This window comes from Elgaria multicarinata, chromosome 6 (genome assembly GCF_023053635.1).
Source record: "Elgaria multicarinata webbii isolate HBS135686 ecotype San Diego chromosome 6, rElgMul1.1.pri, whole genome shotgun sequence".
Classification (NCBI taxonomy): Eukaryota; Metazoa; Chordata; class Lepidosauria; order Squamata; family Anguidae; genus Elgaria; species Elgaria multicarinata.
Window position 1 is genome coordinate 4590878 of NC_086176.1, and position 16230 is coordinate 4607107.

The 16230-nt window shown below is 44.6% G+C and overlaps 1 protein-coding gene across 5 annotated transcripts in view; it reads right to left on the reverse strand.

The window, feature by feature from the left end:
• The window catches only part of ATP6V1A (ATPase H+ transporting V1 subunit A), a 64873-nt gene that overhangs the window by 23743 nt on the left and 24900 nt on the right, over positions 1-16230 (reverse strand). For all 5 annotated transcript variants that reach the window (XM_063128848.1, XM_063128850.1, XM_063128849.1 and 2 more), the window contains 5 exons: positions 13796-13894; positions 11965-12093; positions 8740-8954; positions 7791-7928; positions 7052-7203 (listed from right to left, as the gene is read on the reverse strand). In XM_063128848.1, coding sequence (XP_062984918.1) covers positions 7052-7203; positions 7791-7928; positions 8740-8954; positions 11965-12093; positions 13796-13877 — 716 coding nt within the window. In that variant the 5' untranslated portion in view covers positions 13878-13894. The remainder of the gene's footprint in view (positions 1-7051; positions 7204-7790; positions 7929-8739; positions 8955-11964; positions 12094-13795; positions 13895-16230) is intronic.

Genomic DNA, 16230 nt, shown 5'->3' on the forward strand with positions numbered 1-16230 from the left:
ATAGCTTAGGGAAACGTTTTTGGCGGGAACCCCTCCCCCACGCTACCGCGCATGTCCCTGGGGTTCCCGCCCTTACCTCAGTTTACAGGAGTCCGACATTGTGCCCCCATAAACATGAGTGTACTCAAATAAAGTCAATCTATACATTTAACTGTGTCAGTCTCACACCACCAAGTGGGGATGGTGGGTGGGTTGTGTGAATGCATAGATGACCACTCGAAGAACTCCAGTTACAGGTAAGCAACCTGCATGTCTTCATCGTGGTCTCTATGCATCACACATATGGGCGAGTAGCAAGCTAACATACCTTGGAGGTGGGTTGGTGCATTATTTCAACACTTCCGAAAGGACCATCCTTCCAAATGAGCAGTCCTGTCTGGATCGGGTGTCCAAGCTGTAATGCTTGACAAAAGTGGAAGGGGTGGACCAGGTTGCGGCCTTGCAAACGTCCCTAAGTGGAACACCCCTGTTGAAAGCCACAGATGTTGACATCGCCCTGGCTGAATGAGCTGTCACAGGACGCTGTAGCTCTAGTTTGGAGATAGAGTTTGGAGATAGGTGATGTTTGCCCTGTCCTGGACGGGGTTTCACTCTCCCTAAAGGATCGGGTCCGTAGTTTGGGGGTGCTCTTGGATCCAGAACTGTCACTTGAGGCACAGGTGAACTCAGTGGCAAAGAGCACCTTTTATCAGCTTAGGCTGATATACCAACTACGCCCTTATCTGGACGGAGATAGCCTAGCTACAGTTATCCATGCTCTGACAACCTCTCATTTGGATTACTGCAATGCGTTATACGTGGGGCTGCCTTTGAAAAAGGTCCGGAAGCTTCAGCTGGTACAAAACAGGGCAGCCCGTTTACTAACAGGGACTGGCCGGCGAGATCAAATTACGCCAGTCCTTTTACAACTTCATTGGCTGCCAGTCCAGGTCCGGGCCCAATTCAAAGTGCTGGTATTGACATTTAAAGCCCTAAACGGTTTGGGGCCAGGTTATCTGAAGGAACGCCTCCTCCCATATGTACCTACCCAGACCTTAAGATCATCTACAGGGGCCCTTCTCCGTGAGCCCCTGCCAAAGGAAGTGAGGCAGGTGGCTACTAGGAGGAGGGCTTTCTCCGCTGTGGCACCCTGGTTGTGGAACGAGCTCCCCAGAGAGGTCCGCCTGGCGCCTACACTGTACTGCTTTCGTCGCCAGCTGAAGACCTTTTTATTCGCTCAGTATTTTAACACTTAATTTTAACTTAAATTTAAATTTTACTGTTTTAACTCTGTATTTTAATCTTATAATCAACTTTGCTGTGTGGTTTTATTCTGGTTGCGCTTTTTATACTGTATTTCGTAATTGTGTTTTTAACCTGTTGGATGTTTTTTGTGGTTTTAATTTTTGTGAACCGCCCAGAGAGCTTCGGCTATTGGGCGGTATAAAAATGTAATAAATAAATAAATAAATAAAGAGTAGGCAAGTTCAATTGTCTCTACAATCCAGCGTGACAACCGCTGGCATGACACTGGGAGTCCCTTAAAAGGCTCACCATAACATATAAATAATTGTTTGGATTTCCTAAATCCCTCAGTTCTCGCCTTATAAAAAGCGAGAGCCCTCCTAACGTCCAACATATGCAGAGATGCGTCTGCAGGCGTCGTAGGATTTGGGAAAAAGGCTGGTAAGACAATCTCTTGGGCCAGATGAAAAGGTGTCACCATCTTAGGTAGAAACGATGGGTCTGTTCGCAACACGACCCTGTCATTATGAAAAATCGTATAGGGCGCATCTATCCTCAGAGCTCTAAGCTCACTGGCGCGCCTTGCCGAGGTTATGGCAACCAGGAACACAGTCTTGAGGGTCAAGAGTCTCAAATCCGTTGTGGCCATGGGCTCGAACGGTTTTCTTATCAGCGTGTGTAACACAACAGATAAGCTCCATGATGGTATGATGCTCCTAGTAATTGGCATAGTATTTCTAAGTCCTTTCAGAAATTCCTTCGAGGTGGGGTGAGTGAAAAGTGAAAACCCTTCTACACCACTGTGAAAAGCTGTGATGGCGGCTAGATGGACTCTGATCGAAGAAAGTCCTAGTCCTGCTCGGTATAGTGAGAGCAGATATTCAAGAATCACTAAGATGGGGCAAGTCTTAGCTGTGTGATTCGTTCCTAATGCAAACTTAGAAAATCTTTGCCACTTAGCCGCATATGATTTCCTTGTCGAAGGCTTTCTTGATGCCGTCAAAATGCTCTGTACAGTCAATTGTACGGTATGGGAGAGTGTGGTGTTACCCTCCACGCCGTCATCTTGAGCGTCGAGAGGTCCGAGTGTCGAACCTTGCCCTGGTGTCGAGAAAGGAGGTTCGGTATCGACAGTAATTTGATGTAGTCCCCTCTCGACAGTCGAAGGGCGTGAGGGAACCACGGTTGCCGAGGCCGCCAAGGTGCGATTAGAATACAGTCTGCTTTGTCTGCCTGTATTGTGGACACGACTTTTGTCAGGAGTGGGAAGGGGGGGGAAGATGTAGAGCAAGTCCCCTGCCCACGTTCTTGTGAAGGCGTTTCCTAGCGAGTTCCTTCCTCCTCCTGCTCTGCTGCAGAATCTGGTACAGACTGCGTTTTCTGCGGTGGCAAAGACATCGACAGCAGGGCGGCCCCAATACCGAAAGAGATCGTCTCTTACTTCGGTATCGAGCTCCAATTCGTGGTCGACGTGGAAGGACCTGCTGAGGGAGTCTGCGACGATATTCTCCTTGCCCGCTACATGGATCGCAGTCAGGTAAGTCTTTATTTTTATGCACCAGTTCCAAATTCTGAGTGCAGATCGAGTCAAGGGATGCGACCTTGTTCCCCTTTGTCTGTTTATATAGCAGACTACTGTGGTATTGTCTGTTGCGATCAGGGCATTCTTGCCCTCGACGATTTGACAAAAAGTTTTCAAAGCATTCTCTACCGCCAGGAGTTCCAGATGGTTGATATGCTCCTCTTTCTGATGAGGAGGCCATTGGCCCTGGGCGGTGAATGAGTTGCAGTGGGCTCCCCACCCGATGAGAGAAGCATCGGTAGTGATGGTCACCGACGGTGCTTCTTGTAGAAAGGGAACTCCTTCCCGGAGGTTTCCCATTGAGAGCCACCATTTCAAGGATGCTCGCACCTGCCTCGGTATCGAGAGGCAGGTCTTGCGGGCGTTGCATCGAAGGTCGAACGTCCTCAGGAACCACCCCTGAAGGACTCTCATTCGCAGCCTCGCGAATCTGATGACAGCAGTAGTAGCTGCCATCAGGCCCAGCAATCTCTGAATTGTCCATGCCAAGGGTTTTGCCTGGGTCTCGATATCGAGAATAAGATCTCAAATAGTCCCTGCTCTTGCCATAGGAAGGTATGCTCTTCCGTCCCGAGACGATAGAGTCACCCCTATAAAATCTATTGTCCTTTGAGGAGTTAGTATGGATTTCTCCTCGTTGACCCATAGTCCTAAGGAGTCTAGAAGGTTGAGAATTGTGACTATGCTGTCCTGGAGTGTGTAGCTGTTCTCCACCACTAGAAGCCAGTCGTCTATGTATGGATAAATGTGGATTTCTTTTTGTCGTAGATGTGCGCATACAACCGCCATCACCTTCGTGAAGACTCTCGGTGCTGTCGCGATGCCGAAGGGAAGAACGGTAAACTGGAACTGTTGGGCGCCGATGGCGAAACGCAGGTAAGCTTGGTGCGACTTCCTGATGGAGATATGGAAGTACGCATCCTTCAGGTCTACCACCGCAAACCACACCCCCGTATGCAACAGCTGAAGAATAGAGGCAACTGTTGTCATACGGAACTTCTTTGGGGTGATGTACTTGTTCAATTGCCTTAAGTCCATGATCGGTCGAAGACCCCCATCCTTCTTCAGGACTGTGAAGTAGCGCGAAAAGAACCCCTGGTTGATGTCCTCTGCGGGTACGGGCGAGATCGCTCCCTTCGCTAGCAAAGTTTGTACCTCGATTAGCAGAGGAGGGGATGGCGCTGTTATTTTCACCCCCGAAGAAGGGGGAAGGGTATCGAACTCGATGGCATACCCCGTCTCGATGATGGTGAGCACCCAGGAGTCGGATGTTATGGACTCCCAATGATGGTACATGGGTGCTAGACGGTTGGTAAAGGGTAGTAGGCCTGGGGCAGGGAAGTCAAAGACGCTGCCTCTTGGTAAAGTCCGGCTGACGTCTGTTCTGTTGGTAACGGCCTTGATAGGGCCTCTTTCTTTGAAGCTGCTGCTGCTTGGGCGGCTGCTTGTCATATTGGGGTCGCTGCTGTAACTGCTGGTAAGGCTGCCTTGTCCAACGCCTCTGTTTTTATTGAGGCTGAGGTTGCGAAAACCCCATCTTTCTAGCCGTTGTGCGGGCTTTGTATATTGAGTCCAAGGACTCATCAGTCTTGGTGTTAAAGAGGCCCTCACCATCGAAGGGCAGACTCTCTATCCTTGTTTTAGTTTCATTCGCCAAGTTGGCCGACCTCAGCCAAGCATGGCGACGAAGTGTTACTGAGATCATCATAGACTTTGAATGTGAGTCTGTCTGATGCCTTGCGGAATTCAGCTGTAACCTCGCTATGGCTGTGGCCTCGGATTGAAAAATCCTCGCCAGCTCGCGTTTGTCATCGGGGAGATGGTCACAAAGTGTGCCTATTTTTTCCCATAGAAAAATCTGATATCGCGCCATGGTAGCTTCATAAGCCGAGGCGCATATTCCTAGTGATGAAGAGCTGTAGACTCTTCTACCAAGGTAGTCTAATTTCCTACCTTCCCTGTCAACAGGGGCTGGATGTATTTTCTGAGATTTGCCCTGAGCAGACTCGACAATTATGGAGTTTGGTTTAGGGTGTTGGAATAAAAACTCTGCGTTCGTCTCTTGAATCTTATACATTGCCTCCAATCTTTTAGAAGTTGGTTGCGCAGTGCATGGTGTCTTCCAAGAAATTTGTGCCATGCGTTTCAAGGTAGGAGGAAAGGGTATAGCGACGGTAGAGCTCGCCTCCATTTTCAATACGTCGTAAATCGGATCATCTTCCACTTCCGCAGGTTGATCGATGTCGAGGCATAGGGACTGCGCCATCCTGAGGACATGATCTGAAAAACTACCCATGTCCTCCGACGGAGAAGCGGGATCATGGGTGTTCACTATGTCCTCTGGTGACGGCATCGATGGTGCGACCGACACCAACGAGTCTGAATCAGATCAGTACTCTTCATCAGGTGAGTTCGATGCGGTAGGTTGCATTGCTACCTGGATTGGCTGCAATGCCTGTTCTTGGTGCGGTACCAAAGATGCCGCGGTAACCCTCGGTATCGACGTCTCCGTTATAGCACGATGCCTTGATGGTGTCGGGGCCCGAGGTGAGGGGACTTGAATGATCCCGGTAGGTGGAGGAGGGTAAGCGTAGCGTTCCTCCTGTCTGCACTCATCTGGATAGTATTCCTGGGGCCGGTAATACTCCCAGTCGTAAAGGTCTTGCCTATGGTATCCCGAGAACTGGGAAACTCGATCGTAGTCCGGTTGAGCGGGTGCAGGCCTCTGTCGATAGGCTGGTGGCACTGGTACCGTGGGTTGATCTCCTCGTACTTGAGAGGTAGCACATGGTACCGAAATGGCCGATGTCGAGTCGCAGATCTCCCCCTCTGACATCGAGCTTCTTGCCGTCAGTATGGGAGTCGGTACTGGTAGATGTTCTGGTACCCAGGCTTGTGTCGGTACCGTGGTCGGTCTCGACGTGGTAAGAGGCCTAGGCGATGCCGTTGCAGCGGTCGCGGCCTTAGAGGAGGAACCTTTTTTGGCGTCCTTCCTCTTCTTCTTCTTCTTTTTAGTTTGTTCTGCCGATTTCGGGGTCCGAGCCTTTTTTGAAATCTTTTTTGCTGAGGACACCGCAAGGGATCAGCCTGGCGTCAGGGGTATGGCCCTGTCTTCCGCCATCATCTCCTCGGTTATAACAAAGGACTGAATTTCAGGGCTGTGGTCCCTGCTCATTGTCCTCGAGGAGGATTTTTGCATGTGCTTTTGAGGCGCGGGTTCAGTAGCCTTCAGGGCTTTTTCCCAAAGCACAGAACGAAGTCTATCCGCTCTATTTTTGCGGGTTTGCTTCGTGAATGCCATGCAGTGATGGCACTGCTGGACTTTGTGACCTTCTCCGAGACACACCACACAAAGAGAGTGCCCGTCTTTCGGTGGTAGTTTAGCGCCGCATTTGACGCATTTTCTGAAAGGGGCCTTTACGGCCATGCGCCTGAGGCGCGTGCGACCTGGGGATCGCTCAGAGGAAAAAAGAAAGATATATATATAATAGAAAAAGTTTTTTTTATATATATAGGGAGAAGAGAAAAAGAGAAAGAAGCAAATATCTAAAAGGGTCCAAGAGAATAGCAGAAGAAGGGATTTTAAAGAGAAAAACGCTAGAGGCACGGTTTCTAGGTCAGCGCACAATGGCGGACGACGAAGAACTGAGGTTATTATTATTATTATTATTATTATTATTTATTTATATAGCACCATCAATGTACATGGTGCTGTACAGGTAATCTCGGGAGGTAAGGGCGGGAACCCCAGGGACATGCAAGCTAGCGTGGGGGAGGGGTTCCCGCCAAAAACGTTTCCCTAAGCTATAGTAGGTTCCGGTTCAGGTCTCCGCACAGGCGCAGAGCCCATATGTGTGATGCATAGAGACCACGATGAAGAACCAGAGAACCCTTTGTTTTTGTTTCTGTGCAAAGTGGCAGTTTTGCAGGCATCTGTCTGAAATGCAAACACTCTTCTCTCTTTAAATGTCATTTTTAATTCAAAAATAAACTTATAGAAAATGTGTTCAACTCTGACACAAAGTACTTCAATAGCTCTTCAATAATAAAACTTGAAATTTACTTCATGTTTTTAGTGTTTGAAACCTTTCACTCATAGTTATGAGTTAGTATTGCTCTTAAATATACTTATTGAGATTCACTCGATAGAGTTAGAGATATTTTTTCTGTCACACTGTGTAGCATATTTAGCACTTCATACGTAAAAAGCAGCAAGGGGGAAATCTTCTCGTAGACACCACTTACGGAAAGAGTGCATCAAGGACTCGCTGACCAGTTAAGAGAGGGTGATTGGCAGGTAACTTTTCTGTGACAGGGCGGACTTGCCGTACTGGCCAAACCTGGACCATAGTGAATTTCTCCTTCACACCCTCAAATTCCAGCTCCAACACAACATCCTACAAGAGGGCAGCAAAACAACGGTAAGAAAACACACTGTGATTTAAACTGGTAAAAAGCCAACTTAAACCAAAGCATGTTTCTAGCTTCAACAGAATCAAGTGATATTAACATGTATGTCCTGCAATAATTTATGTTGGGTAAAGGGAGCAGAGCAAATGGAGCAAAGAGGTTTGTCATTGGTGGTAGGCCCTTTGCCTAGCTTCCAAACAGAACACTGGTGATTTATTTACCCATCAATAGAACCGGGCTTAAGCTACCCTGTCACCTCCTTTCCCAAGAAGACCTGTTTCTAGTGTTCTCATTCTCATTCTCATTCTCTCTCTCTCACACACACACACACACACTAGCCTTGGCTGCTAGAAAAGACACAGCCCTCCTCTAAGTTCCTTTCTTTTTTCCTTAAAACACAACACGATAATGACCCTATCATGTGAGTAAGTCGGTAGCAGGATTTAATAGTGAGGAATGGGAACTGTTCACTCCAATTTACTACCATATCTGAAAGCAGTTCAGAGGGAACCCAGTTGTCACTTGGGACAAAACATAAGACAGAGTGACAAACTTAACTTGGAAAAAAACTTACAGAGGCATCATAATTTCCGGGTGGAGCAATGTATGTTACTGTTCCCCTGTTTCGTGGGGGCAGCATGATCTTGTGTTTGATAAGAGAGTTCTCATTCACTAGGCCATAGATATCTCCACCCGTGATATGACTGCCAACCTGCAATTAGAAAAAAAAAATGCTATTAGGTTACAGATACATATTATATACAACTGGCACTGGCAATGCAGGCCCCTGGATCCCATGGCACCCATGAAGAGGTGCCGTGTTGCCCAGGTTGTGCTCTGCACATTGGGGGTGGGGGTTAGACACACCAGACATTGGGAGCAAGAGTGTGGCAGCAGCTGCTTGATTTGGCCCTTCTCTGTACAGCACCAGGTGAAGTAGCTGCAGCTGCTGCTTTCTTCCCAATCTCCAATGCCTCTGAACCCCACCTGTCACTGGAGAGAAGAACAATGGTCGTGGCTGCTGTTGCCTTGACTGGTGCTGTAAACAGAAGTGCTGAGACAAGCAGCAGAGGTTAAGGGAGCACATCTTTTAACCACAGCTGCCCAAAGGCATGAGGCTCACACCATGCTCTCCACCTACCCGCCCTCATTCTTGATGTGTGGCACCTGGCATTTAGTGTCTTTCTCCCCATCACCACAGAGAGGAAATCTCAATACCCTGCTCCTTTGCTTCTCATTCTTTGAACTTGGCTTTCCAGCTAAGAATCAGAACCACCCAAGTCTCAGTCCTGAGTGAATGTGATCTATTTCCCAGCTTCCTCTGCCTTTTTAACCCTTCTGGTCACTGATACAATTTACTTAGAAATAAGCCCTCTAATTGGACTTGCCCTCAAGTAACTCTGCATAAGATTATTACACACTTTCTCTCTCCCCTTTCATCCATTATGTTATGATAAATCCTAGTTCAACTAGTGCATTCATTGCACCCGCTAGAAAATTTAAATGTTTTTTTCATAACCTACCCGCAAGTTTTTGACAGGTGAGAAATCCCATTTGAGATCTCTGCTTAAAGCTGTCACGTTTACTCCTCTGGGAATATAAATACTTTGGGTCTGAGTGCTGATGTCTGACAGAGGCCTTTGGATACCATCAAAAATGGCTCCCATTATTCCAGGACCAAGCTCCACGGAGAGTGGTTTACCAGTGCGAAGTACAGGATCTCCTACAGAAACACCAGCTAAAAAGTTTGTTGAGGAAAACCACATTCTTGAAGGTAGTGTGGAACAAACCAAAGGCATTTATTATTTGGCTTACTAATTGATTAACAAATATGGCAATCTGCAAAGACTTCTTGCAATAGAAATCATGTAACGAGGTTCCCATTCTGGAAAAGATTCTTGAAGGTAGTGTGGAACAAACCAAAGGCATTTATTATTTGGCTTACTAATTGATTAACAAATATGGCAATCTGCAAAGACTTCTTGCAACAGAAATCATGTAACGAGGTTCCCATTCTGGAAAAGAAAATATTCGTGCAACATTTTGGTAAGACATTCTAAATAACAGCAAACTTGTTTCAACTCAAGAGGTTTGTGACTCCACATATGCCAGCCCGGAAAGATTTGCAAATTTGAAAAGTGGGCAGAGCCTGAATCAAGTTTGGAGCTATTTTTGTCTCATATTAAGGTGCCAAAGGAGATACTACATAGAATTGCTAAAGTAAGCCTCTATTAGTTACAAGCCTTGTCAAGAACAAATCCTGCCAGGATCAGGTAACCTCCCTTGTAGACTGTGGGAATGCTGTCGACATAATATATCTTGACTTCAGCAAAGCTTTTGACAAAGTGCCCCATGACATTCTGATCAGCAAACTAGCTAAAAGTGGGCTAGATAGAACAACTATTAGGTGAATCCACAGTTGGCTACAGGATCAGACTCAAAGAGTGCTTATCAACGGTACCTACTCAAACTAGGGGAGGTAACAAGCAGGGTACCGCAGGGCTCAGTTCTGGGCACAGTGCTCTTCAACATTTTATTAATGATTTGGACGAGGATGTGCAGGGAACGCTTATCAAATTTGCAGGTGACACAAAATTGGGTGGGATAGCTAATACCCTGGAAGTCGGAAACAAACTTCAAAGAGATCTTGATAGGCTGGAGTGCTGGGCTGAAAACAAAAGAATGAAATTTAATAGGGATAAATGCCAAGTTCTACACCTACAAAAAAGAAACCAAATAAGATGGGGGATACTTGGATCAGCAATACTACAAATGAGAAGAATCTTGGAATTGTTGTAGATCACAAGCTAAATATGAGCCAACAGTGTGATGCAGTTGCAAAAAACCCCGAATGCTACTTTGGGCTGCATTAACAGAAGTATTGCTTCAAAACTGCGTGAGGTACTGGTTCCCCTCTATTCAGCACTGGTTAGGCCTCATCTAGAGTACTTCATCCAGTTCTGGGCACCACACTTCAAGAAGGATATGCAGACAAGCTGGAGGGGGTTCGGAGGATGGTAACGAGGATGATCAGGGGTCTGGAAACAAAGCTCTATGAGGAGACATTGAAAGAACTGGGCATGTTTAACCTTGAGAAGATAAGATTCGAGGGGAGACATGATAGCACTCTTCAAATACCTGAAAGGTTGTCACACAGAGGAGGGCCAGGAACTCTTCTCCATCATCCCAGAGTGCAGGACATGGAATCATGGGCTCAAGTTACAGGAAGCCAGATTCCGGCTGGACATCAGGAAAAACTTCCTCGCTGTTAGAGCAGTACGACAATGGAACCAATTGCCTAGGGAGGTCGTGGGCTCTCCCACACTAGAGTCAGTCAAGATGCAGCTGGGCAGCCATCTTTCAGGTATGCTTTAAGGTGGATTCCTGAATTCAGCAGGTGGTTGGACTTGATGACCTTATAGGCCCCTTCCAGCTCTACTATTCTATAATTCTATGATGCTTGAATCAAAATTAAAGGGCAACCTTCTAAAGTCTGTGCAATCTTCTAAAGAGAAGACTGCACATATGTTTGTTTTGCTTGCTTGCACTGCTCAGCCAATCAGTGCAATTTTTTTTGAACTTCATGTCTACACTGCTCAAGTTTCAACTTAAAACAAAAATAAGAAGAATTGTTCTGGCAGATCTCGAGCAATAAGCCTTACACTACTGCATTCTTGTATACGATACACACACACACAGACACACTCACACAGCCCATTTATATAAGTTAGGGAGTTCAGATTGTCAACCAGGAACAGAGCCTTCATAGTGGTGATTGTGGCGTTACACCCCACAAGTCAGTTCCCAAATGTATGTCTGAAGTTTGTAAGTCTGTGGTTTTTAGAATGTTGGCCTGAGTGGGCGGAGTTAGAATGTCTGAGGAGGGGGGAGGAGTGATATATAAGGGAATGACTGAGGGGAGTATTAGCGCTCTCTGTGCGTTAGCTCTTGGCGTGTAGAGTACTTGGGTCTGGAGAATTTGAGGTTCAGGGTAGAGAGTGCTGTCTTTGGAGTGTGGTGTGCAGATAGTTATGTATATTAAACAATACTGATAATAAAGAAAGCTCAAGAGTGATTGTGTGAGAGAAAGGAAAGCACGTATGTGAATGGGTGAAAGGATTGGATGAAAGGTTTCAAAAAGGTTTTTAAATGTTTTATTTGAAACAAAGCTTGTGAACTTTTAAAAATAAATTTCAATTATTTTGTTTTTAACTACCACAAAAATCCCACGTGTCTGTTTGGCATTTATCATCTGAAGTTTACACATTTAGCACCCACTCTGACAATAATTCACTTCAGCACATATAACTCACAGTGTATTATTTTATATATTGAAATCCTTCTCCATTTAACCCCTTTCTCCACATAATTTGGAGAAAGGCGGTGTTTGTCCCTCGCCTCAGGCATATCAAGCGGTGGTGCTTGGCTTGAGCAGGGAGTAAACACGACCAGGCCTGGTGTTCAGAGCCTGTGTCATGGCAGTGATCCCTAAACTCTTGATGATCATAATTTAATTTCTATTATATTATTTTTGCAAAACGCTTTAAGAGCTACGATGGTTAAAAAAAAGTACAAAAATAGTGGTAAATTGAATTTTTCTAATTTCAATTTATTATAATTCTGAGTGAGACAACTGTAAAATGGCTCTTGCTATAGGCTTTTGGATAGCAGCTTTGTTCCCATAAAAGTCATCATTCTCTTCAACATGCCCCTAAAAGGCAGAAGTCATATATCAACAGAAAGGATACAGGTTTCTTCATACACCTGGATAGTTGCCATTTCACCCTCCAGTCGGATAATCTCTCCTACAAGTTCACAGTGGCCAACTCGTACTAACTCATACATAGCTGCACCTGCCATATTGCAGGCAGTGACGACTAGGGAGAATACAGAAAATTATTACAGCAGATTGAACCATGATTTCCCACTGGGTAACTTTGCATTTTTTAAGCTTCTGCAAAGCTGTTTTTTGTTTGCAATTAGGAATAAAGTTCAAAGTATTACTTCAATGTGCAAGAGAGCCCTAGTTCTCAATGAGGCAGTAAACTGTGTTTGGACTTCCCTCCACATAGAAACGTAGATATCAGGGAGTAAGGTTCTAACCTAGCCTTTTCCCAGCACTATAGTTTTCCATATGGAGCAATTTCTTTTATTTGGAGGAGCATTCTGACATGAGCTCAATGTGCAGTTTTTTGATAATCAAACAAGTCAGCAATGAGAATGGTGATGGGTGTTCTGGGTCTTTGATGTCAAAGACACGGATGCCTCCGTAAAGAAGGGGAATTCCCCTAAGCAGAATTCTCCTTCCTCTTTTGACATTCGTCCTGAAAGGTCTTTGATTAATTTAGTACTCGATATAAGTCAGGGCAGAAGTTCTCTTCATAAATCAAATATATTTTCTTACTTCTTCCATGGTCTATTTTAATATAGCTCTCTTCTTAAATTAACTGATGAAGTTACACCACCACCACAGTATAGAAACTTGGAAATGAAGAACATATTGTATGCATAGAATTGCTTTCTTAGCCATTTTATGCAGAATATGTTCTTTATTTCCTAGTTTCTATAAGCTGATGTTAAATACACATTTCTTCCCAGATCATAAATCTTTATTCTTTACATGCTCCTATCAAAAGCAAGGGGGTTGGATAAACTATAGAGAAACTTTAGTGTGGTACTGGAGGGAGATCACTTGAGCCATTCAAGGCAGTTGATAATTTCTCTCTATTACTTAATTGGAAGTCTCAGATCTCATGGGAGAAAAGCTGGACAGCTGTTTATAGCCATCCCTATCAACTGCAAGAGCCATACATTTCTGACATATATTTCCAAGCCCTATTCAAGGTGCTGGTTTCAACCTATAAAGCCTTAAACAGCTTTATAGGTTTAAGGCATGTAACCTTTATAGCCTTACACGCAATACCTGATGGAAAACCTTTACTGACACGAACCTACCCACACACTGCGCTCAACTTCTAAGATCCTCCTCCATGTGCTTACTCTGAGGGAGTCTCAGCAGAGGTCCTTCTCAATGGTGCCCCCCAATTATGGAATGGCGCCAACATTGCTATCTTTTCGGCACCAGGTCAAGACTTTTCTCTTTTCCCAGACATTTGGCAGCATGTGATGAGTTTTAAGTGGATCTGTTTTTTAGGTTTGGCTGACTGCTTAAATTGTTGTTATTTATATCCCACCTTTTGCCCAATGCTGAGCCTCAAAGCAGCATCACAAAATTTAAAACATATACATTAAAAACCTATAAATAGAGATATACAAAAGTTAAAAGTGTATTAAACATATTCCAATATTAAAACATTTAAATATTTAAAATGACTTTTTTAAAAAACACACACGTGTTTTTAGATACATATTGTTTTTGTGTATACTGTCTGTTGTATGATTTTAGGTTTATATCGTTTTGAATGTTTTAATTTTTTGTAAACTGCTATGAGGTAGTATAGAAATGTAATAACTCATCATTATGTAGGTCAATACAGGTGAAAGGGTCGGCAGCAGACATTTGAGGAGATTTATGCTACTCTTTGCTCTCTTGCGTGGACCAAGCAAAGCAGCACTTACCAGGTCCTGAGACTCCAAATACATAGCCAAACAAGTCCTCTCTGTCTTCATCACGAATTTTGGGAAGTTGGGTGAAATCCATCTTAACTATTCAACTAACTGGAAGGCAAGAGAGAGAGAAAACCATTTATTTTGTAGGTTTGCATATTACATGGTTACCTTATTAGACTACATCAAACCAAAGTAACACCTTCTACAAGTTATTCCAAAGGAGCTACAACAATGCCCTTGCAGAGCAAATAGTTGCTGAAGATCTTCAGCTGTCTACATCATAGATTGCTGTAATCCCATCACAATATCTGTACTGCAAGTCATTCTTCTGATAAAAAATTCCAAGCAGCACAGATGAAATGAATGAAAAGATGCACTTTATCTCTCTTCTTAAAATAACCTTCAGTCATGGTCACTGAAGCAGCAGCAGCACACTGCAAAAGCCCTCTCTTCTCGTCTTCTATAGGGGAGGGTTTGCCAGTGGGCAAACCCCTTGGAGGTGCCCAATCTGGCTCAGAGAGCCTGGTTCTGCAGGCTCTGCCCCTACTTTATCCAAGCCTTTCCCCCTTCCATATCCTACCCCCTGATCTGAAGGCCTGGGGAGGAGAACCCCCATGTTGTCAGAGACAACAAAGGGACATCCCTTCCCTCCAAATGGAGATCGGAGATCCAATCAAAGATCAGAACTAACATGGGAATTGCCCTATGCAACTCAGCGGAGGCTTGCAGGACCCAGTGCTGCAATCCCTGGTCGAGTCCCTTCCCACACTGCTCATACCTGGACTGGGAAGCAGACAGCATGGGAAGTATGCAACTGACTAAAGTATACAACAGCTAAAACCCTTGTGTCTCCAGGAGGCTCCTGGAAGTGGGAGTAAAAATGTCATGAGGACAGAACAGTCAGAACAGTCGTGAACGTTGCCTGTGTTTTATTACTTCAGGGTCTAACGTTAACAGGATTCATTGTTAATAAATAAAAACTGGAGACGAAGATGCCAAAAATGACGAGACACAAATGCCCACAACCAAAAACTATGATTTGAGCCTCGTTATTGCACGTGTTAAGCCCTAACAGGATCACTACAAAAAGAAAACACAGAAAGATTAGCGCCAGCTATAAAGTTGCTAGCAATTAGCTGCACCTCATTTCGATACTGCAGCTTGGAGAGGCAACTCCCTTGAAAGAAATCGCCAGCATAGTTTTTTTGGCAGAATACTTCAAATAAAAGGTTGATAAAAAACCTATAAGGTTTCGGCTAGTTGAAATAAGCCTCTTTTAGAAATAGAGGGTTGTTTTTTTAATAAAAAGTGAGGTTGTTGGGTTTTTAAAACATTTTCGAAAGCAAGATTTGTCTCAATACAAGTTCCTTCAATGTACTAGATGGGATCGTTCAGGTCTGTATGTTAACAACCTACAGAAATAAATATTACAATGTTTTAACAACTCCTATATAAAGGTATTGTTCCTTGTGTATTTAGTTATGCATATATATTAGTTTGTAATTAAATCTATCTATCTATCTGTATATATATATTCTGTGTCAAAAACAGCCCCTGAAGAAGGATCGTCATCATCTGAAACGTTGGGCTATCCGTGAAGTTTTGAAAACTTTTTTAATAAGAAAAATAAAAAATCTTCTCACCAGCACCAGAGCTAGTTTCTCCTCCTTTTTGCGCATACTTTTGGTGCTTCTCCCTCCCACCCATCTGAGAAAACAGGTCATTGGCCCATTTTACTGGGGTGCTATAAACTAAGATTACTGAGATAACGTGAGGCACTTTGAACACTCAACACCTAAACAAAATCCCTGTTCAGGCTTTCACTTGAATGTGTGAAGGCAGAAACTGTTTAGAGGAACTGGCCCCATTACTCATGTCACAGTGTATGCCAGCCCCCTTCTCCTCAGTCCCTGACCAGGCTACATTGAGCAGCAAGGTCTGAAGGGGGGTTCTACTTACATCATGCAAACATGAGTACAACCCTCTATGTGATCAGGGATCTTGATAAACAGGGTCCCCAACTGCATGAAGAATGAAACCATCTGTCAAATACGCTGTAGGGTGGATTCCTGCATTGAACAGGGGGTTGGACTCGATGGCCTTTTAGGCCCCTTCCAACTCTACTATTCTATGATTCTACCCACGTTCAAGTGAACCTGAGTAGAAAGCCCCCTCAGACTTACCACTGAAAGCTGCAAGGTCAAGAACTAAGGACTTGGAGCTAGCATGTGCTGGGACATAGAGGGCAGGGCCCAACCTGCACAGCCCCATGCTCTACTGACATGATGATGTACCTTAAGGCCTGAATAGCCCTGAAAGTAATCTCAAATCTGAATTTACACCGGAAAAAGTTATGCAATAAACCCTAGTGCTGCTAGTGCACAAGCAAATAATGATACCACTGAGGAATTTGCTCCAAAACACAGGGTAGGAACTATGAACAC